This window comes from Argopecten irradians, chromosome 16, assembly GCF_041381155.1.
Source record: "Argopecten irradians isolate NY chromosome 16, Ai_NY, whole genome shotgun sequence".
Taxonomy (NCBI): domain Eukaryota; kingdom Metazoa; phylum Mollusca; class Bivalvia; order Pectinida; family Pectinidae; genus Argopecten; species Argopecten irradians.
In genome coordinates this window covers 26,072,251-26,096,164 of record NC_091149.1, presented here as the reverse complement: position 1 = coordinate 26,096,164, position 23,914 = coordinate 26,072,251, and the positions used below count along the sequence as shown (strand labels likewise).

General features: G+C 32.8%; 1 protein-coding gene across 1 annotated transcript; it reads left to right on the top strand.

The window, feature by feature from the left end:
- Positions 1-7,252: 7,252 nt before the first annotated feature.
- On the top strand, positions 7,253-13,268 carry LOC138310122 (T-box transcription factor TBX5-A-like). Its single transcript, XM_069251255.1, has 3 exons — positions 7,253-7,822; positions 8,633-8,894; positions 13,071-13,268. The coding sequence occupies exons 1-3, from the start codon at positions 7,464-7,466 to the stop codon at positions 13,266-13,268; spliced, it is 819 nt and encodes a 272-aa protein (XP_069107356.1). The 5' UTR covers positions 7,253-7,463.
- The last annotated feature ends 10,646 nt before the right edge of the window (positions 13,269-23,914 follow it).

Below are 23,914 nucleotides of genomic sequence, written 5' to 3'. Positions count from 1 at the left end.
TTTTCAGCAAACTTTTGGAATATTTCTGAAAGGTATCCTGGACCTAATACTTGTAATATGATTCATTTCTCCTCTAAGATTATATCTTGAATTATTCTATTTGTTCATATGTATCTTTTTGTTGACAAAAAAGCATGCCGTTGAATTAATATATACTCAATAGACCTATTGGTGTCTTTTTTTTTCTCTGTTGGCGTAAATGGCAAAACTTCGCTGTCGGCGATGTGGACAGAATGTTTTGATCTGATTGTACATTTAAGACAAAATCTCCCGACAAATCATCATCAACGGTCGACTATTTCTGATTGATGTGATATTTGTCAATGCGTTTATCCATTTGGTTATAATAGCCACTTAAACATTGAAATGTTTATCCGCTCCAAACTGAATCGAAGCGGCAACACTGAAATCTGAAGTTAAAAACCCGGATGACGTGATTGCTGATATCAAATCGTGACGTCATTTCTTGATCTCAGCCCGGGTATTGATATGGCATCCCAGTCAGAACAAGTATCATATGAGCTAAATCTTCATTTCCAAAGACAAACTCGTCATTACCAAAGACAAACTCGTCATTACCAAAGACAAACTCGTCATTACCAAAGACAAACTCGTCATTACAAAGACAAACTCGTCATTACCAAAGATAAACTCTTCATTACCAAAGACAAACTCGTCATTACAAAGACGACCTCTTCATTACCAAAGACAAACTCGTCATTACCAAAGACAAACTCTTCATTACCAAAGACAAACTCTTCATTACCAAAGACAAACTCTTCATTACCAAAGACAAACTCGTCATTACAAAGACAAACTCTTCATTACCAAAGACAAACTCTTCATTACCAAAGACAAACTCGTCATTACAAAGACAAACTCTTCATTACCAAAGACAAACTCTTCATTACCAAAGACAAACTCGTCATTACAAAGACAAATTCGTCATTACCAAAGACAAACTCGTCATTACCAAAGATAAACTCTTCATTATCAAAGACAAACTCGTCATTACAAAGACAAACTCTTCATTACCAAAGACAGACTCGTCATTACCAAAGACAAACTCTTCATTACCAAAGACAGACTCTTCATTACCAAAGACAAAATCGTCATTACAAAGACAAACTCGTCATTACAAAAGACAAACTCGTCATTACAAAGACAAACTCGTCATTACCAAAGACAAACTCGTCATTACCAAAGACAAACTCGTCATTACCAAAGACAAACTCGTCATTACAAAGACAAACTCGTCATTACCAAAGACAAACTCATCATTACAAAAGACAAGCTCGTCATTACCAAAGGCAAACTCGTCATTACAAAGACAAACTCGTCATTACCAAAGACAAACTCTTCATTACCAAAGACAAACTCGTCATTACAAAGACAAACTCGTCATTACCAAAGACAAACTCGTCATTACCAAAGACAAACTCGTCATTACCAAAGACAAACTCTCCATTACAAAGACAAACGTGTGCTAATGGTAATAACATATTTGTGTCTATTGCCAATATATTTAAGCCTCGTACGTATTTGTAGACAATTATCACTTTCTTTCGTGCGTGAAACTTCATGACGTGTCAAAACTGTTATATTAGCAGGTATGAATTAATCCCAGTCTTTTGAATTGTGCACACGTCTACAAGAAAAGTTCACACGCCTTTCACTAGCTATGGACCAGGTAAATATCCTTATCTTTTGCACTGATATTTTCAGAATACTCGTCAAGCACGAAAATCAGCTGTGGCTAATTTTGTCGTTTTGGTATGGAATCCAAGGCGCATTTCAAAGCTAATTTCTAGAACCATTTGACTACAAAGTAACCAAGGCCTACCTTCAAGTCATCCGAATTACGTTTATCATGTCGTATAAATTGTATATAGTTATGGTAGATGTATACCAAATGTGTGACACAAAAACGGAATAATATTGTGTCATTATTATTCTTAAAAGTATAATAACGTATGATAAGCACAGTTGATGTTATTTTCGCTTAATTCTATTATTACTAAATCTCTTCATGACAGTAGAATGTTATTTTGTTGTGTTGTGGAATTTGAAGGAGCTTTTAATCTTATAGAGAGAGAAAATGTGGTTTGAATTGTCTGATATTGGATAGGAATAAAATTACTAGTAAATACTAGCTAGTAAATCCTTATATGGCCAAGTGAAATTTTGTGTTACCATAAATGGGAAATGTTCAGATTTTTTGTAAACAATGTGGGCCTCGCTCAATTGGAAATTAAGTCACCGATTAAGTTTTCATTATAGGTGAATAACTTTGAAAACTATTTCAATGAACATGACGTATATGATGGTCAGTTAAGCCTCTTTCTCATGATGTATACTGACGAGACAGCCAGGGAATCACAAAATATAGTGGACAATCTCTATAATTATTCCGAATCTTGGAATTTAATTGTTAATGTAGAAAGTTGGTGTTATTTTTTAGAAAACTTTTATATAGACACCTTGTGAATAAGTTGGAAAAAGAGTTTAATTGGGCGATTTGACAATATTTCTTTTCTTCAGCAATCTATGAAAACCATGCGTTTTAATGTGCTAAGCTGTGAAAAGAATTCAAAGACATGAATGATGCCTTTTAAACATTCTTTACAACACATAATGTCTGTACAGTAAAACATGTAATACTTCAAATGAAAACATATCTGCGGAAGGAATTTACCAACTACTAATAACACTGTAAAAATGTGAAAAGATATTATAGACAACAACTTGGATTCATTCATACCAACTACATCGCTATGTTATATAGCAGTATTTTAAAACAGTTTATCAACTAAGTAAAGGAAAATATCGGTCTGGCATTGTTCTTTTTATTATTAGTAAAAAGCAAAAGGGTGATGATGATGTTTATTTAGTTTAATTTCAAAATTACAATTAATATTGTTTCTACGTAAGCTATAAACAGATATCTATAATGTGTGTGAGTGCAGTATTTTATTGTTTTTTAAGTATATTATGCAATTGTAAGCAATGGATGGGTAGTCGGGTGGTGTAGAGGTTAAGTCACTCGCCTATCACCTAGCCGGCCAGGGTTCGATCCCTGGCACGGACGTGTAGAGGTCTGGGGTCACCTACCTGTCCACGTGGGTTTTCTCTGGGCACTCCGGTTTTCTCCCACTCTAAGACCCCTCGCGCGCTTACATCCGGGCCATCGAAAGTGATTTGTATAAGCTGTATAAATTGTTTCGCAATCGATATAAAATATATAATAAATACATTGGAATCGCCGGTACGTTATTATTGCTAGTCATATTAATTATATATATCTAGCCTCCTTTTACTTCGTTGCAACATCTGTTGTTTTAGCTTCAGAAGATGGATTATGGAAATGGTCATCTACTTATTATTAACTGCAAGTCTTTAAACTATATTCTAAGTCCCGGCACAAAGGTTGTTAGCGATGCCGTTTCCTAGTAACATATATTCTTTCATATCGCGGACACCTTCTTTTTGATCCACGTCCATGTAAATGTGTAATACGTAGGTATTGGAGTGGATAATAAACTGAGAAAAGACCCAATATGTATAAATGTTTTATTATTTCTGAATTATATAATTACTAATTAGATAACGAAGACAAATATTTTTCCAGAAAAATTGATTCCGAGCATGTAAATAGTAGTAATACGTCAATAGTAATACATGATTTATAATATAACCTTTATCAAAAAGTAAACTATAATATACATTCTCAAAATCAACCAAAACTCTTTATTTTCAAATCAACCAAAACTCTTTGTCCCTGCTCTGACTGATGCAAAGTGTAAATTGACCAATTCTAATTTCAATCCTGCGTGTTTGACTATGCCAAAAGCCAAAAGTAAAAAAAAAAAAAAAAACCTTTATATAACTCACTTTAATCTTCTCGGTTTTCCTCAGAAAAGACGTATTTTATATTTTCTCACAACTGTCCATGTGATCTGACACTTGGTTACACCTTTCTCACCTATCAACCAAGGTGAGATATCAATGTCTCACACAACATGTACAAATATACATTGTGAACACAAAAGTTTTAAAACACATTGTAGGAAATGATACTAAGTATATGATAAATATAATATACTAATCATAAGTTAATTATAAATATAATTGAAAAACTCGTTTATAACGAAATATTTATAAGTAGGTCGATGTAGAATTAAATATTAGAAATAAAAGTTATCTTAATATCGTTCTACATTATCGTTATACAAGGGGACATGAAAAACAATTGGAAGCAAGTTTCATTATATATAAAAAGTTACAATTAGGAAAATCAAACAACATAATTGTATTTGATTTTATAATTGAGAGTTGTGAATGTGTTAAATCTTAAGTGGAAACTATTATACTATTTATTTGAAGGTAAATAAGTATCTTTACTAGTACTTTTATAACATATATGATATCGAGCTACATCGAACTTGTAGATTCAATCATTAAATATTGTTGGCGTATAATTATCATTGTGATCATAATCGGTCCCGATTTCTCGAAACAAACTTAAGTCAGTTTGTTAACACAGATCAATTAATTAAAATGACTTCAATTTTGACTTAAGCCCGTGATCTTTATATCGAGAAATTGAGGCCTGTGGATAGTGTTTATATTACTATAAATATATATAGGTTTATATATATCAAATAAAAGGAAGGTAAATTAAAATCTTGGCATTCAAAACAATAGTTTTGACTGAAAGTCACAAGTACCTCTTCCAAAAACAATTGAGTGTGAAAATGATGTTATTTGTACTCTGTCTCTGTACTGTTCTGTATATAAAAGAAAAGCTAATAAAATGGTTTCTAATGACAAAATTGATAGTGCGTTGTGAAGCAGCTTTTCTGATGTAAATGATCGAAAGCCCCGTTCTAGTGTCACATTTTATAATTGATAATGCGACTTGGTTTGCTGAACTTCATAGGATTAATATTTATCACACATTATTTCAATCCATACACATGGAGCTGAAAACATGTGATTGTTTTTGTCACAATATTATTTATGTATTGATTATTAGGAATAAAAGTGCTAACACTCTTCATAACACGTGGGAGACAAACACACTATGGATTACTAGGTGTAAGATTTGTAAGCTGTCAAACAATCCACAAGCCTTGTGTTTGACGCATTGTATAAACGCATGGCTGGTCAAGGATGCGTCAAAAATTTTCAGAATAACAAAACTTTTAATGGATCGCAAAGTACAAATAAAGGTTGAAAATAACTTTTGGTAGTACTCTCAAAAATCATTATGGTTTCATCAACAGTGCAGTCAAATGAATACATACGGTCAAACCATGAAGCCAAATTATGATCTACAATTTCATTTAACATTTTTTCAGTGTTATGAATAATTTTAAAGTAATTTTTGCGGGTATGTTTCCATATGAACAGACATAAGAAAATTACAATAAATATTTTTTGTGTTGTAACTAAGGTTTATAAGGCATCATTTAAGCATTGAACGTCTTTAAGTTGGCATTCATAGCCATTATGAATGCCAACTGAATAGAGGCAAATACCATGAAGCGCACTAGTGCTTCATGTTGTATTTGCCCTGTTCTTTACATTTGATTACAATTTTGTAATGGAATACCAAGGGATTGTGCATCTTGGTTATCGTTATCGTCATGGAAGGAACATCTACTTGAACACCGTTGTTCGTGATCACTGACACGACAATTCTGACGTTACAATGATAATGCGTCATAATAAACGCTTGAAGTTCATTGTCTATATGAATGCAAACTGCACTTGGCAAGGTTACATAGTAGGACTGAAGTGAAAATGTAAATATCTATGTTTGTTTGACCATTTCAATGTTGTTTACATGATGCCATCAATTTACAATGTGCCTTTTAAATGTAATAGAAAGTATGAAAGTGGCTAGTCGAATGGATCCTCTCCTGTGTGAGGGCAACCTATGTATCATTTCCCTCTTAGCAAAAATATTGTTTTCTTTCTCAAAAAGAAATGATGTCTTAGTTACAGTTTGAAGGATGGTATCAAATGCATCTACGTATACGGCATACATTTCTCGGCGTTCAGTATCTTATATCAATTTCAAACCGAAAAGTTTTCATTTTATGCTTGATAAACAGCCCTTGGTATTTTGATCTTCGTATGATTTTTCTGAAAATACTTGCTTGTGTTGTCAAAATAGTATGTTTGATTTGACTTTTAGGAATAGAAGTGTTAACATCGCTCTTCATACCACCCTCGAGACCAACACATCATAAACGCGAGGGGTTGGATTTGTAAGCTGTCAAACAACACATCATACACGCGAGGGGTTAGATTTGTAAGCTGTCAAACAACACATCATACACGCGAGGGGTTAGATTTGTAAGCTGTCAAACAACACATCATACACGCGAGGGGTTGGATTTGTAAGCTGTCAAACAACATATCATACACGCGAGGGGTTAGATTTGTAAGCTGTCAAACAACACATCATACACGCGACGGGTTGGATTTGTAAGCTGTCAAACAATCGGCAAGCTTTGTGTTTTGCATCTTCAAATCTAATCTTGAGAATTGTGATTTAATTTGTTTTGCGCCAAGGGGGTGAATTGTTATTTTTCTCGTAAATTAGGGTAAGATTTGTAAGCTGTCACACAAACGGCATGCCTCGTGTTAAACGAATTGTATATATTGTGAGAGTTTTGATTTAATTTGTCTGACCCCAATTTTCCTCTTAAATTGTTCGCTTTCTGAATTATTTCTGGTAATATTATATAAACGCTTGGCCACTGTACACATACACAATATAATTGAAGGTGGTGTTTTTGGATGCATTAAAAAAATCCAAAAACATCTGAAAACATATGATCAAAATGATTTAATACAAACCTTATAAGTTGGAAAATCACGACAATATGCTGATCACGGTAATAGACATGTACCCGTTTGTAATTAAAAAAATAATGCAATAAAAAAATTTTTAGTTGCTAGTTTCTTTGGACAATCACTCCAACTATATAAAAATGAAGTATTTATTATATATATATATATTTTTTTTTTTTATTTTTTTTTTTCGAAAATCACAATTTTGCTCAAATATAACCACTGAAAGACAGTTTTACCAATCAGAATTTTTTGAACAATTTTTAAACTTCGAGTACCCTAAAATTTTCCAGATCATAATAACTCCAGTATTTGTTTTCCTATGAAATTGTTGTAGCGGTGATTCAATGGATATGCCTAGTATTTTGATCTAATTTTTCTTACCGACATGAAGTTTAACAAAATGACAAGTTATTGAAAGTACTATAATATCGTTTCAAAATATCTGATTATGATATATTATGATCTATGTGCATGTTTTTTTTCAGTTGAATGGCCTTTGCTTCCGAGCCATAAAATTTTAAGAAGAAAATTTATATGATTTTAGTTATCAATTTCCCGCGCAAACAATATCAACTTTTTGATATCGATTGATCTACATGACTTTGTTTCAGCCGCTTGACCTTTGCTTGCGAACCGCCAAGGTGAAGAATAATACAACAAAACAAGACGATGTCAACATTACCAAGAATTCACTAAGTGTTATGGGAACGGCTCAGCACGAGATTGAGGACAATGACCAAATGGTGCAGCGATGGTTACAACATATGCTGATATATAAGATGCCACCATACATTACGAAAAAAGTTACAGCAGTTACAGCCACCGAAGGAAGAGTACCCATCATACCTACAAGTGTTGTCGCCAAGACAAGCATAGCAGTCCACCTTTACAATAAGGCACTATGGCGAAATTTTAGTAGGGAAGGAACAGAAATGATTATAAATAGATCCGGGAGGTAAGTTAAAATGTTAATGAATTATGAATTTACTAATATTTTCATAAATTGAATACGGGGACTAAATTATCGATCGGAATACGATACATGGTGTGTGTAACGGCAGTTGATATGCGCTATGGCACTGCTCATATATTGCGACGTCATAACATTACGTGCGCAAACATGTGGCCACGTTTAACGTTATCATTGTACGCCTACCCGAAAATATGTGAAAGGTAACCAAATATTTTGTTCTATGAACATGAATATTGCAACTCTCAAAACATTTTACGAAAATATCACATATTTATATATGGTAATTTTGATATAAACGATGACAATTCCCTTTTTAAGCCATTGATATCCCTTTTTTCAGTTTCCTCGGTGTACGTCAATCCACTATGCTGATATCCTCGATACTCTTAGGCTTACAATCATTGCCGCTATATTCACTCCCGGACTACCTCGAAGTAAAATTGAAGGCAACATCAGACCCAAGTAATTTTATCTGAATTTGGTCCTTTGGCATATATCAAAGGAATAACACTGTGGTTCACTGAGTGGCTTTGAAGCCGGTTGTCGTCTCTGTAATCTTCTTTAGTATCTGCAGGCCTGTGATTGGTCATTTTTTTCTCCTGAATTACCTCCAGTTTTACTATGAGATAGTTAAGGGATGGATATGACTTCAGTGATAGTAACACCTGACAGAGCATGCTTATTTAGCTCGGTTGGTAGAGACGTAGATACTCAATGTTTATTTGTTTTATCTCCTTTTCCTTTACACCAGGACGCAAATATACATCTATGATGTCTTAATTTTCCTTGCAGACTGATGTACCCGCGCGTTGAGGTAACAGTAGAAGGTATGAACGCCGGCGATATGTACAGTGTAGAGATGGTGGTTATTCCTGTAGATGACAGACGCTACAAATACAAGAACAACATCTGGTCAGCTGTCGGGAAATCAGAGGCCAATCACCCGATCACATCCTGCATGCATCCTTCTTCACCCGCTATAGGGTCGCTGTGGGTAAAAGATCACCTCTCATTTGGACACGCCAAGCTCTCCAATCATTTAGGACCAAATAAGGTAAACATAGTTACCATACTAGGCAAAATCAATTACAATGTAAATTAAAAATTCAATAGCAAATAAGATGAAATATTCTAGCAATAAGGTAAACTAACTACCAAATAAAGTACACTTCACTACCAAATAAGCTAAAATTCGCAACCAAATAAGCTAAAATACTCTATTAACTAAGGTAAAATACACTATCAATTACAGTAAATCATCTGCCCAATGAGTTAAAATTACTACAATATTAAAGATAATAAATTATAATTTTGCTATCAAAAACAGGAGTAGACAAATTAGTATTTTTCTATTGTTACAAAAGTTACTTACTTTACACCATTACCACCATCGAAAAGTTTGAGCTTCTCATTTTATTTCAATATGAAAATATTGAATTAATTAATTGCATCCCGAGAAAAAAAAACCGTGCCACTATGTCCTATATGGAATGAAGTACTGATTGCGCATGCATCAAAAGCAATATAAATTATCTTATATTATCTTTTGTGTTAATTGGACATATAAATTTTCACAATTAAACGCCATCCAATTACTGTTAAACTGGTGAGTATCGTTTATGATCTGTAGGCGGATGAACATATTTAAGTAAAAAAATATAAAATAGGATAACACACATTAATTACATTTGCAAATAAAGTAAAATACACTGGCAAATAAAGTAAAATACACTGGCAAATAAAGTAAAATACACTGGCAAATAAAGTAAAATACACTAACAAATAAAGTAAAATACAATAGCAAATAAAGTAAAATACTAACAAATAAAGTAAAATACACTGGCAAATAAAGTAAAATACACTGGCAAATAAAGTAAAATACACTAACAAATAAAGTAAAATACACTAACAAATAAAGTAAAATACACTGGCAAATAAAGTAAAATACACTAACAAATAAAGTAAAATACACTAACAAATAAAGTAAAATACAAATAAAGTAAAATACACTAGCAAATAAAGTAAAATACAAATAAAGTAAAATACACTAGCAAATAAAGTAAAATACAAATAAAGTAAAATACACTAACAAATAAAGTAAAATACACTAGCAAATAAAGTAAAATACAAATAAAGTAAAATACACTAGCAAATAAAGTAAAATACACCGGCAAATAAAGTAAAATACACTAGCAAATAAAGTTTAATACACAAACAATTAAAGATTAATACACTACCAAATTCACAGACATATATGGTAAAGTTTACTATAAGATGGTATAAAATTCACTACGATATTAAGTTTAAATCCACTACTTAATAATGTAAGATTCAATGCTTTTTGTTAATATATAGTACACTAATAACTAAGGTAAACTTCACTACCAAACAAGGTTAATACACTACCAAATATCGTCAAAGTCACTACAATACAAGATTAAATATGATACCAAAAAATGTAAAATACATTATACTTTACCTAATGTTTATATCGGTCATATATGCTGGATCCATTGACGTCTGGTTTAGATAAGTTGAACTGTAGTTGGATGTGATTACGATATTTCGATTTTATTTTATTTTATTCAGTTTTCCTAAAAGTATCTTTAACAGTTTCCACACCATTACAAAAAATTCAATCATTATTTCTTACCACCAAAAAAAACTTAATATCCAGATAAAGGAGATGTGACAGGTGGAAGTTAGGCGTTTAGGATTATCAATAAGAATTGACTATACATGATTCCTCATAATATTATTTTGTTAACATCTATTACTGTAATTATTGAATAACCAAATTGTTATATCCACGCTTATAAATAATTAAGGTAGCTCCATACTTTCAAACAGGTCTTTCTTTCTTGCATTTTTAGGCAGATTTCAAATCTGTTAAGAAAAATGGGTGTCCAGAAACTACTTTTTAAAAATATTTGAGCTTGAAATATACCATCCATGCAAATTTGCCGACCGAAAATAGAAAAACTCATAACATTATGTTTTCTGTAATATTAGGGTTTAGGTAGTCTCGATCCTGTTGATTTTTGGTGCTAAATTTCTAACGATAGAACAATATACAAAACTATTGTATTTTTTTACAAGTGCTAACTAATTTTCGTTATTTCCAAGGACCGTTTATATACGTAATCATCATGTTTTGCTATATGTTCGCCCTTAAAATTCAATGAATAGGCAAAAAAGGAAACGAAAACCCGTGGTAATGTATTTTTAATATCATATAAAAGCATGGGGTCCTCGATCACATTTTTACCATTTTGTAAGCTTGAACTTTGTAACTCGCAACCCTGTCCCTTTTCATCCAGTGCTAGGATGGGTCATCATAGACTATATTTTCATACCGAAAAAGAATCCACATCAGTTCATATGTTTTCGTGATATTATATCTGGGTTATGCCAGTTTGTTTTGATGATTCTCTCGAAATTTCGTGTTTTAAGGAAATCCGTAGGCGATTTTTTTAGAATTTCGTAATTTCGGTTCGAACGGGTCTCCTCTTATCATTTATTACGAAGGACCTTACTTCCGGTGTTTGAAACCCCATTCCCATTTACGACAGGGACCGCAAAAACCTCAGAGATATCTAATTTTCACTTCATTGTTTTTATTTGATTTGTTTAATTATTTTAATCATTCAATATTATGAATCATTCATGGCATGGGAAGAGCAAAGCTCTGCTTGTTTATTTTATTTTCTATTTCGTGCAGAAGACATAACTTGGAAAAAGGACATACTTTAAACTATAGTAGTATATGGTATGGTAATTGTCTCGCATAAACTCAAAGAAATGAACTCAAATGTTCGGTTCCCATGTGTCCATGCAAGGCCTGGAGTTCCGCGTATGCGACTACTATGATTTCGCGCCATTTGTTGACGTTATGTGACGTCATGATTCCTTGTACTCATCTTCGATTGGTTATTTTGACTGTATTCCATAGGTTTTAATTTTCAAAGTGTTATCATTATTATTTTAAAAAATAATGAAAAAAAAGTTTTATTACTCCTGTTATGCATTTAAATATATTTTTACTGGGGAGAGCAGTACCAGAAAAAACACCATCACAAACTGTCGTAAAACAAACAATGTTTGAATATGGATGGTTATATATGATGGTTCAGATCCATTTAAGCACCAATATACTATTGAGATACTATTTTCACCATCACAAACTCTCATAAAACATACAATGTGTGAATATGGATGCTTACATACGATAGTTCAGATCCATAAAAGCGCAAATATACTATTGACATAGCGGTAAATGTCGCATGAAATATCACACGTTTTGAAAGAATCGCCACAGTCAGTGCCATGTTTCAAACTTTCGGGTAATATCGGAAAACCGAATTGCATTACTTGACCGACATCGGTGATACAGGTATAGATCGGAACCTTCCGAGCCCTATCACGTGGTCAATTTCGGCAATACCCTAACAGATCGGAATAGATCGGACCAGTTCGGATTCTTCTGAGATATTTTAAACGTGTTCACGTTAAAAATCAATATTTCAATCTATTTCTTTAATAATTTTGCGAATAGGAACTTGACAAATCATTCAAGAATATAATTTGGTTCCAACAAAACTGGACGAAACAGAAAATTTCCCCTCCTGTTTAACCCCCCATAACTCACAATGGACTCCATCTTGACCTAACTCTTATGTCATTTCATTATGTCCTTACCCCCGGGTATCTGTAAACAAAAAATATCACTTATCGCTCATAGCCACCAGAGGATCAAAATTCACACTCCTTCTTTACAGTAGTTCGATTAACGGAGAAAACAGAAATATCTGCCCCTGACACTTGTCTAAATCACTTTTATTGCCATCTTCTTGGATCCTTCGGAAACATGATGGGCATTTAATACATTATTGATATGTTACAGAGTTATCTGTCCTGACAGGGGGTTATTAATTGTGACGTCATGTGTTTACGAGTGTAACTTCATTCTTTTCAGAGGAAGTGACGTCGTTTCACTCACAAAATAATGATATTACAACGGATAGCTATCTGCATGGGAGATAACTATGTAGTATTCAAAGACGGAACATGTCTTATACGGATGTGTTCAAACTAAATCATATGTCTAGTGAACTCCTTGCAAAATAGATAAACCTTCGGAATCAATAACACATTCAATATTCCATTGGCGAAATTCTGTTTAAAATGTATGTACAATTAGGATAACGAAAATATTTCTTTATACTTTTAGATATGTCTCCAGTCTATGCACAAGTATATGGTACAGATTAACGTGATCTGCCATAACCAGGAAGATCACCTCTTCAAGTTCATTCTCCCTGGCACTGAATTCATCGCCCTCACGGCCTATTTCAACGAAAAGATCACAGAACTCAAAATATGCAATAACCCATTTGCAAGAGCGTTCAAGAAAAAGCCTATACCATAGTAAGAATATAAATCTACAGGCTCCGTGACCCACCACGTTGACTTGATAGGCTTTATCTTATTGTGTTTATGTCCCCGCTGGCAGAGTGTTATGAAGTTTTCTTTCATACCTACGGATGTAATAATGGCTGGTCTAGGGCAATACACTTATGTCGCCTGAGGCTGTATTGCATGTCTACCCATGCAATAAAGCCACGTGACGTCACTGCGTCAACAAAATTTGTATTTCCTCGGTAAAATTTTAACATTTTTCTCAAACTTGACTGGACTGGTTTTACTATAAAAGATGCAAACAACGGTATTTTTGTCGAAAATATCACGTAATTTCAAATGTATGAAAATTTGACTTTCAGCCGTGGATTTCTCCGAATTTTTTTTCTCGAAATGGCGGGATAGTTTAGTTGTGAAATAGCAATAAAACCTATATATATATTCTACCCTCGGAATCACAAAATGTTGCAAAACCCTTGGCAAGCCTCGGGTTTTACTACATTTTGTGACCCTCGGGTAGAATATCACTATCCTTCATATCCACATATGAAAGAGTCTTATATTATTCACCCGAGGGAAATATTACATCTGAGGGTAAATAAACCTTCATATCACACTGTCACTGGGGACATAATTGTTTTATCATACCAAAAACTCGCGATTCGCTAATGTTTGGGAAAACATTACTAAAATTCGCGATGAGTAAATAATTGTCGTTTTACGCTTCGTCCAGTATTTTTGTACAATCGGAAGGGGAGATAACGCCGTGTGAAAGACGGTCGGTCACCATGGGGGCACGCGCTCTAGGGAAATATGCTGTTTTATTTCCCCTTCATGTGATGGGATTTAAAACATCCCAGACAGTGTTAAAAGCATGAGGTATAGAGCTATTTGTTATCATGTAAATAATATAAAGTTATATTGTTAATTAGTATATTCAAAGTAAGTAAATTATTTGAAAAATAAGTAATGATTAAAAATATCTTATTTTTGAACATATTGTCATGTACAAATTTAACTCAGGACATTAACAATTTTAAGTCTTTTAAATCGAAAATATAAACTCAATTATGACTTGTCAAACACAAATATTGTGTAACTGAAAACATAAACTATAATTCCGAAATATCATTATTATTTTTCCTATGTTTTACAGTGAAATATTGAGAAATATCTTATTACTATAGAAATAAAGCAGTTTTGGATGAATCTCGCATGAATATTAAGCAAAGTATATTAATATTTTCAGTGATAGTCATGTTTAGAAGTAACTTGGAAATCCGCTATACCAGGCATATTTACTTGTAAAATAAATATAGATTGAATGAAAAGCAAATCAAAAAGCTACCATGTCCTTTTAAAATAACAAACGCAACAATCTATTACTAGTAGATTTGATGAAGGCTTTTATGTATAGGAGAAACACCGAAAACTGTAGATTAGTCAAGATAATGACCGAAGGGCCGAGCATTGTTCATTATCTTGACTAATCTACAGTTTGAGGTGTTTCTCTTACTTAAAACATGGCACTCTGATGTACAATGCTAACTATGGCTATTGTGTAACTAATCTACAGCTACAGGTCAGGCCTTCAACCATCTTTGTAATATGTCTACTCTGGTCACGCATGCATTGCATGAAATTTTCATGAAATGCCATACCAATGTTATTACCAGAGAATTTTTTGTGAGTTTGGGTTCTCTAAATTCTGAGGGAAGCAGGACAAGAGGCAACATGGCAGACAGTGCAGATCAGATCTTTACGAAGTCAAACTATCTAAAATGATTATCAAATTTCGAATAACAGAGTTTATTTTGTGATATGTTAATTCAACTGCTCTTTATGTCAGAGGCAGACCATTCACTTGGATATAACTTGTCGGAAATTTACAAGATATGGAGGATTACCATGGAAACGTATTACTTTTGAGTATACCAATCTACGTTATGAAATGAAGAATATGATTGATCCTAAAACATAATATCAAGATTTAGTGGATTCTAAAGGAAACTACATTGAAATTCAGTGAAAACGGCAAAGTGATGAAAAGAAAGCTTAAAATTTCAAATTTGTTCAGTAGGCTTTGTGTGATTCTTGAAAAATGAATTATACCAAAATTAAACGTGGATTTATGTGTTACGTGTATGTATTAAAGAAATGAAGCAATTAACAGTGAAATTATTGGGAAATATACCGAAAGCATTCATTACATTTTCGAAGAAAGAAAGTGCACATATCTATCTAAAATTAAAACATCATTGTAGGAATGCCTGTGCTGTCGAAATACTAAAGAGTCTTGATTTTCAACACAAGGAGTAATTTTATGCGTTGTTGTTGATGTGATTGGATTTATGCCGATGTCCACGAATCAATATATAAAACAGAAAATATGTAATAATATATATTATTGGAGTTTTCTATTACATTTATGATGAATTTTATTACATTTATTAGTTATTTATCTGTCCAATTTTACAATGCTGCATGTAGTGCCACTCTCTACCTTTCATTGTACATTAGTTTACCTGGAACTGTAGATTAGTTGAAACTAATCTACAGCTACAGGTAAACTAATGTACAGTGAAAGGTATACTAATCTACAGACAGAACAAGTACTTGAACAATAGTCTAAATAAAGTACTGGGGACAACAAAAGATGACATCATAGCCATGTTTTAAATTAATTAGAATGGGATGCATATAGTTAATAATCTTTAAGATTTCTTTCAATAGGCATACGAACAGATATGTACGTAAAAACTTATTTTTGCGGGGATCTGATTTCGCGTTTAAAGCCCAACGGTATTTCCATGGCAATTGCATTTCGCAGTTTACATATAAAACACTTTATAGTTTTATTTACATACTACAGAGTTATCTGTCTTTGTGTGTGGGTATCGATTGTGGCGTCATGTGTTTGCGAGCGTAACGTCACACTTTTCGATGAAAACGACGTAAATTGCTCTCACAAAACAATGACGTCACAATGGATACCTACTCGCGAGGGAGGTAACTCTGTAATATAAAAAAAATGGAAATGTTATGATTGTTGATTTCTTTCTTATGGACGAAAATGAATCTCACACGAAATTAACTTAGTTTTTAGAATCCCATTGTTTCTGGGAAGGTTTATAACACATGATTTTGAATTGCAGCGAGAACGACTCCGATAGTGAGCAGGATAAGACAAAGATTCGCCGCTCATGTAAGCATATTTTATTCTTTTCTTCAAAGATGTATATATTTCCGCTGTTGTTTAGATGTCTAGTTTTTTTCCCATTTCCTCTTATACTTGATCGGGTTATCCCGCGAATACTAACGACTTTTTTAAATTTGCGAAAAAAATATATAAGCGAAAATGGCCGAAAATATGTCTTTGGCAAATATTATTACAGTTCATCTTCGATACTCCAGGGGTTATTATCACTGACGGCTTATCCACTCACTTATCTCATACTTACACTACTGGCAACAGAAGACACATGCAGTTAATCCGTTGGTGTACACGTTTTTGCCAGGAGTCCAGGAGTGGATATCACTTCAGTGATAGTTATCTTTCTAGTATCGAGTTTATAACTTACTGCTATTGTGTTATATCTGACCGCGTTTGTTTGTATTTTCCCATTATTAATGTTGTATATCTTTTTTTTAAATCATCTAACCCCGAAGGCCAGGATGACCTATAGATATAGTGTTCCGTCGTTCACTACTCTTTTCACATTTTCAATTTTTCTTCATGATTACCTCTGGGATTGAACTGACATATGATTGAAATGTGATGTTTGAAATAATCAACAGGGGTTCTCGACCAAGTTTTAGTACAAGATGACCGCCATGGCCACCACCTTGAAGACACATTTCTCCTTTTCATCCCTCGCGATTTAGCTAAAACTTACTTGAAGTCATCCGGACAAAGTCTTGACAATCGGTTATTATTTTGGGCATATCTGAAATCTAAAATGACTGCAATGACCACCATCTAGAAGATATCTTCTAGATCGAGTTATACCAGTTGCAATTTAGCTGATCCTGACATTGTCCAAAAATTTCAAGATAGTCCTTAATAGTCTACACTGGGATTTAGTTTAAAATTTTAAACAACATAGCCATAGATCAGTCCAAACGAAAAAATGAACGGCATATCACCATCATGAAAATGCCTTATTTATTTTCTCCAGTTCATCGGTGTTAAGGTTATCAGTTGACTGTTAAGGCCTCCTATACTCTTGTATTACATCCTACAATGGTGTTGTGTATGTTTCTGTTGTAGTTTTACAGATTTATAGAAACAATATTTAACAATGTTTTCCAAATGTTTTCAGGACTTCACTCCAGGCGACTTGTTTATTAACATGGTTACATGATTACATCATAGAAATTATCAGTATGGTTACATGATGACGTCATAGAAATTATCAACATGGTTACATTATGACGTCATATAAATTATAAACATGATTACATGATAACGTCATAGAAATTATCAACATGGTAACATGATGACGTCATAGAAATTATCATCATGGTTACATGATGACGTCATAGAAATTATCATAGGGTTGCTTACATACATGTATTATATACGCTTTGTCATTGTGTACATATATTTCTGACCTTTTTGTTTCTTTATATAACTTTTGAATACTTCGATGGGGAGATCGATTGCCATACCATAACATTTATATGTGTTGTCAGCTTTGAAGACAAATACTTTGGCCGAAATGTTAATCGTATTCGAACAGCACGTTTTTGAACTTTCGGTAACAGTTTGAACTTAAGTGTATGAACTGATTTTGTTTACTAAAATTCCGTGCAATGCTTACTAATTCATTAACTAATAATATTATCAATTTTCGAAGACGTTATCATTGTTTATCACTCTGTTCTAAATGTCATTTTAGCAAGCAGTTCATATGACTTACACAATGCCAAGTATCCTCAAAAGACTCTCGGTCATGCCAGTCCTGGGGCCAGATTAAAATCTTGTGGTGATGGAAATAGAAATAAAATGTGTGCATCGACCGATCTTGAAGGTAAAATGTTTGAAAAGCAATTCTACATGATTTTATCAAAAATATAATTCTAAACAAATGAATGACGTTTAAAATTATTATTATATAGTTAAACCTTTTATTGCATTTATCAAATTTAAATACATACCTTAACTGCTTGCTGAGTTTCTAAAATGAAAAATAAAAAGTTTATCAATGAACTGTTAACGTCAAAAATCTGTATAGATGAAACAAGTTACAACACCAATTAAACGCAAATATCATAAAATCAAGGCTCATTTTGTGTGACCCAGATATAATCAACTATAATGTAGTAACAATTACCACGCCGGGAAAGATTAGATGATCCGGGTTGTAGGAATCAAAATTTAATTTATTAGGTCATCTGACCCGATTGTCATCATTCACTGTCCGTCGCCGTGCGCCGTTTGCCGTGCGCCGTGCGTAAACTTTTCATTCAAACGACTTCTTCCCAATAATCGAAAGGCCCAGGGCACTGATATTTGGCCTGTAGCATGCTGGGATGAAGCTGCCAAATAAATGACCTTTACCTTCGTTCAAGGTCACAGGGGCCAAATAGGCGTAAATCTATAAACGACTTCTTGTGAATAACTAAGAGACCTAGAGACCTGATATTGGGCCTGTGGCATGCTGGAATGAAAGGCTACCAAGTTCGTTCAAATAAAGGACCTTGACCTTCATTTAAGGTCACAGGGGTCAAATAGGCTAAAATCTTCTCGATAACCGATGGTCCATGGTACTCATATTAGATATGCGACATGATTGGAATGTATTTTTTATGTTATGGAGATATTACACAGTGTCTACTGTTATAAAACACTTTTGTGTTATCATTCCAATGACATTAGATGTCCACTACTATTTCGAAATGAATTTTTTTTTAAATGGGAATGTGAAATGAGATTTATAATGTTGTTAAATCACAAAAGTTATTACCTTAACCGTTAAACTACACTTATCATCACCTCTGAACAATTAGTATAAAATGAGATATATGTTAATTTTCATAGCGCGCGTCGTATTATGTTTCCCGCCGTCGTCCTCAATAGCGTGCGTTAGTTGTCTATCACTACGTCAGACGACAATACAGCGGAATGAATCTTCACTGTTAATATAGATAAGATAAGAAATATTACTTTTGTTTGGAGCTGTAACCTCATCTTAAGCCATCGATATACATTTGTTATTATTTTTTAAAGAACATTTTAATTTTTGTTTCGGAAAGATAGTAGGCCTTTAAATAAGTATATTCTTGTTAATTCTTATAATTCAATCTAGTCAGTTAATCTATTTTTATTCTTTCACTTCAGACACTGCAAACAATGAGGTGGTTGAAAAACCAAATGATGACTCGCCAGCCTGAAAAGTCCAGATATACAGTCTGAATTAAAAAGATCCATAAGTCATAAACAATTTATACCAGTTATTTCTTCCGCCGTCACACTCTGAATACAAAGAAATCAATATAAAAACTATATAACTTTAAATTGAAAATCATGTTATAATAACGTCTCTTTTGATTGGATGATTTTCTAATTTTCTAATCCCTGTATGATTCATTGAAGTGTATATCGTTGTCATAGCAACTTTAGTACCATTGAATTGTTATACGGTTTACATATTGCCATATGCCTGTCGAGATGTAGTCTTTGTGGATTCTCACGTCGATTTTACACCACGCATAAGACCGTAACGTATTTTGACAAAAGGACCACCACCACTCCACTATCAAATCATAGAATGACGTCAATCGATTATTGAAGACGTTGACAAATGATGACATGCAAATTAAACAAATAGTTTAGTTCGCTAAATGTTCGGCGAGAAAGCCAATCAGAATGCATACAGAATTTATACCAGGTGTGGTATAAACAAATTATTAATTCTATGAATAAAATTATTGAACTATAAAATTATTGAATTAGCTCGTGCTAATTATACATATGCATGTAAAGGATTTAAGCCCTTAATTAGTAACTTCATGACAACGGAAGATGTTTTGCTGAGTATGACGTAAATACTATGTGTCAATTTATATGTTATATGGATTCAAAGTGCCGGATAAAAAGTTTCAATGGGTGAAATTGTATGAATGCTATTTCTAGATTAATTATTTATTTTATTTTGTAAGACGTCCATTGAAAAAATTAAAAATTACAAGAAAATATGACTATTCCATCCGTTTTCAGGTTTTCCAAAAAAAAACTCTTTAAATTTTTCATCTTAATTTCGAAAACTCTTGATCATAACAGTCTGATTAATTCCATGTTTTTAATCAAATATCAAGTACCCTATCATTTACACATGTATGTCCCTACTTTTTTTTTACTTCACATGGGTGTGAAAAATATTGTTGGCAAAATGTATGAATCCGCGTTTGTAAACAATATGTATTTCATAACCCGATAACAAAAAAAAATAGTAACATCAATGCTTATTATCAGTTTTAAATTAAATTCAGTTCAATGTATAATTCAATTGATTTTTCAAATAATTGTTTTTCTAATCAATATGCAACATCAACTGCGCATGCACCATTACCTTTTTTGCGGCATTTTAGGGGTTTTTTTATGGTTGGATAATGGTTTAAAAGAGGGGTATCACTTTGGGCCGTTTTACGGCCACTCAGTTACATGGATAAGCAAAATATTTTCCATGAAGATACCTTAGGGTCAGCTGATTATTGTATGCTATTCAGAATATCCGATGTTTTCTGCGCTCATAGTAATTTTAGAGGTCAAAGGTCAATGATTAAAAATTCACATTTTAGTCATAATTAAATAAGATTAGAAAAGAGATAGCATTTTTTTTTTGCAGAGTTTGCCTGTAAATATTGGGTTTATGAAGTTCAGTTCAGAAAACTAATGAAAAATTCATAAAGTAGGTCACAGTGATCTAGTTAAGCATTTATTCTATTTTAGCATCAAAAACTAAGTTTTTGCATCGATTTCACTATCATGCAATGGACAGTAGGCATAATTCTAACTTCCTATCTCACTGAAGGCGTTGTTTGAAATTAAGCTCATAACACAAGTCTAAATATTATAAAATCTTCATTTAAACATGGGAAAACAGCATATGCTTAGTGGACAGATGATACTATTCATTGAATATGACCTAATTTATGTAAGTGACCTAACCAATATGACCATAGGATGTAGTCATCTTAAGCAGATCATTTCAAGATCTTTATGCAGTACTAAACATTTCATTTCAACAAATTTTATTGACAAAGATGTTACAGGTCAAATGGATTAAATAACAGGCAAAGCCTATATAAATTCTCTCCAATGGTGGCAAAAGTAATAGTTAAACTTACATCAATTATAGATTTTATATTTAACATGGATAAGCAAAATATTTTCCATGAAGATACCTTAGGGTCAGCTGATTATTGTATGCTATTCAGAATATCCGATGTTTTCTGCGCTCATAGTAATTTTAGAGGTCAAAGGTCAATGATTAAAAATTCACATTTTAGTCATAATTAAATAAGATTAGAAAAGAGATAGCATTTTTTTTTTGCAGAGTTTGCCTGTAAATATTGGGTTTATGAAGTTCAGTTCAGAAAACTAATGAAAAATTCAAAAAGTAGGTCACAGTGATCTAGTTAAGCATTTATTCTATTTTAGCATCAAAAACAAAGTTTTTGCATCGATTTCACTATCATGCAATGGACAGTAGGCATAATTCTAACTTCCTATCTCACTGAAGGCGTTGTTTGAAATTAAGCTCATAACACAAGTCTAAATATTATAAAATCTTCATTTAAACATGGGAAAACAGCATATGCTTAGTGGACAGATGATACTATTCATTGAATATGACCTAATTTATGTAAGTGACCTAACCAATATGACCATAGGATGTAGTCATCTTAAGCAGATCATTTCAAGATCTTTATGCAGTACTAAACATTTCATTTCAACAAATTTTATTGACAAAGATGTTACAGGTCAAATGGATTAAATAACAGGCAAAGCCTATATAAATTCTCTCCAATGGTGGCAAAAGTAATAGTTAAACTTACATCAATTATAGATTTTATATTTAACATGGATAAGCAAAATATTTTCCATGAAGATACCTTAGGGTCAGCTGATTATTGTATGCTATTCAGAATATCCGATGTTTTCTGCGCTCATAGTAATTTTAGAGGTCAAAGGTCAATGATTAAAAATTCACATTTTAGTCATAATTAAATAAGATTAGAAAAGAGATAGCATTTTTTTGCAGAGTTTGCCTGTAAATATTGGGTTTATGAAGTTCAGTTCAGAAAACTAATGAAAAATTCATAAAGTAGGTCACAGTGATCTAGTTAAGCATTTATTCTATTTTAGCATCAAAAACTAAGTTTTTGCATCGATTTCACTATCATGCAATGGACAGTAGGCATAATTCTAACTTCCTATCTCACTGAAGGCGTTGTTTGAAATTAAGCTCATAACACAAGTCTAAATATTATAAAATCTTCATTTAAACATGGGAAAACAGCATATGCTTAGTGGACAGATGATACTATTCATTGAATATGACCTAATTTATGTAAGTGACCTAACCAATATGACCATAGGATGTAGTCATCTTAAGCAGATCATTTCAAGATCTTTATGCAGTACTAAACATCAATTTCAAGCTATCAAATCGATGAAAAAACCTAGTTTTCAGCAAACATATTAATGTTTTTAATGCTTAACTAGGTCACTGTAACCTAATTTTTCATCAGTTGTCTTAACTGAACTTCACAAACCCAATATTTTCAGGTAAAATCTGAAAAAAAATGTTATCTCTATTCCAATATTTAATTAATTAAGACTTACACAAGGAAAATGTGAATTTTCACCCTTCGACATTTGACCTCTGAAATTACCATGAGCGCAGAAAAAATCGGATATTCTGAATAGCATACAGTATGCAGCTGACCCTAATGTATTTTCATGCAAAATATTTTGCTAATCACTGAGTTGCCGTAAAATGGCCCAAAGTGATACCCCTTCTTTTTTCTTAATTTTTGTTTTTTTTACAAAATCATAGAAAAGGCCTGATTTTGCTTCCATTGGTTTATATCCCGGTGCGGGAAATACGCAGAAAATCACGGTACGTAGTTTAGATTCTGATCGATTATTAATACTTTACCTCATTTCACTCCGCCAGTACGGAGTGACAGGAAGGGGGGTAACTCTGAAAAATTTAACTGTTAGTTTAGATTGTTACTGTTGTTTTAAAAACAACGCTTTGTCATATTACGAGTACATTGTATAACAAAATTGATACAAATGCAATCTAACTTGATGTCATGTATATATGTTTATTTTGTATTTATTATTTCATAAATTAATGTGAAATTGTATGTAATAAACAGTGTAAATCTGAAACTTATTTTAGTTTTTCCTACCCTCAACTTTCATTTTCCTGCATGAAGGATAGACAAGTGTTTGCATGATGTGTATTTTGAAAACGAAGACGTATATATAGTAAAGCTGATGATAAAGTTTCGGATAATGCTTTTTCAGGGAATATGTACGTGATCTATTTGTATTTGCACTCCTATATATTGGGCCGAATTGAGTCGGGTGACTGTATAGACGTAAACTTATGGAATTACTCCAACATTAGCACCGTA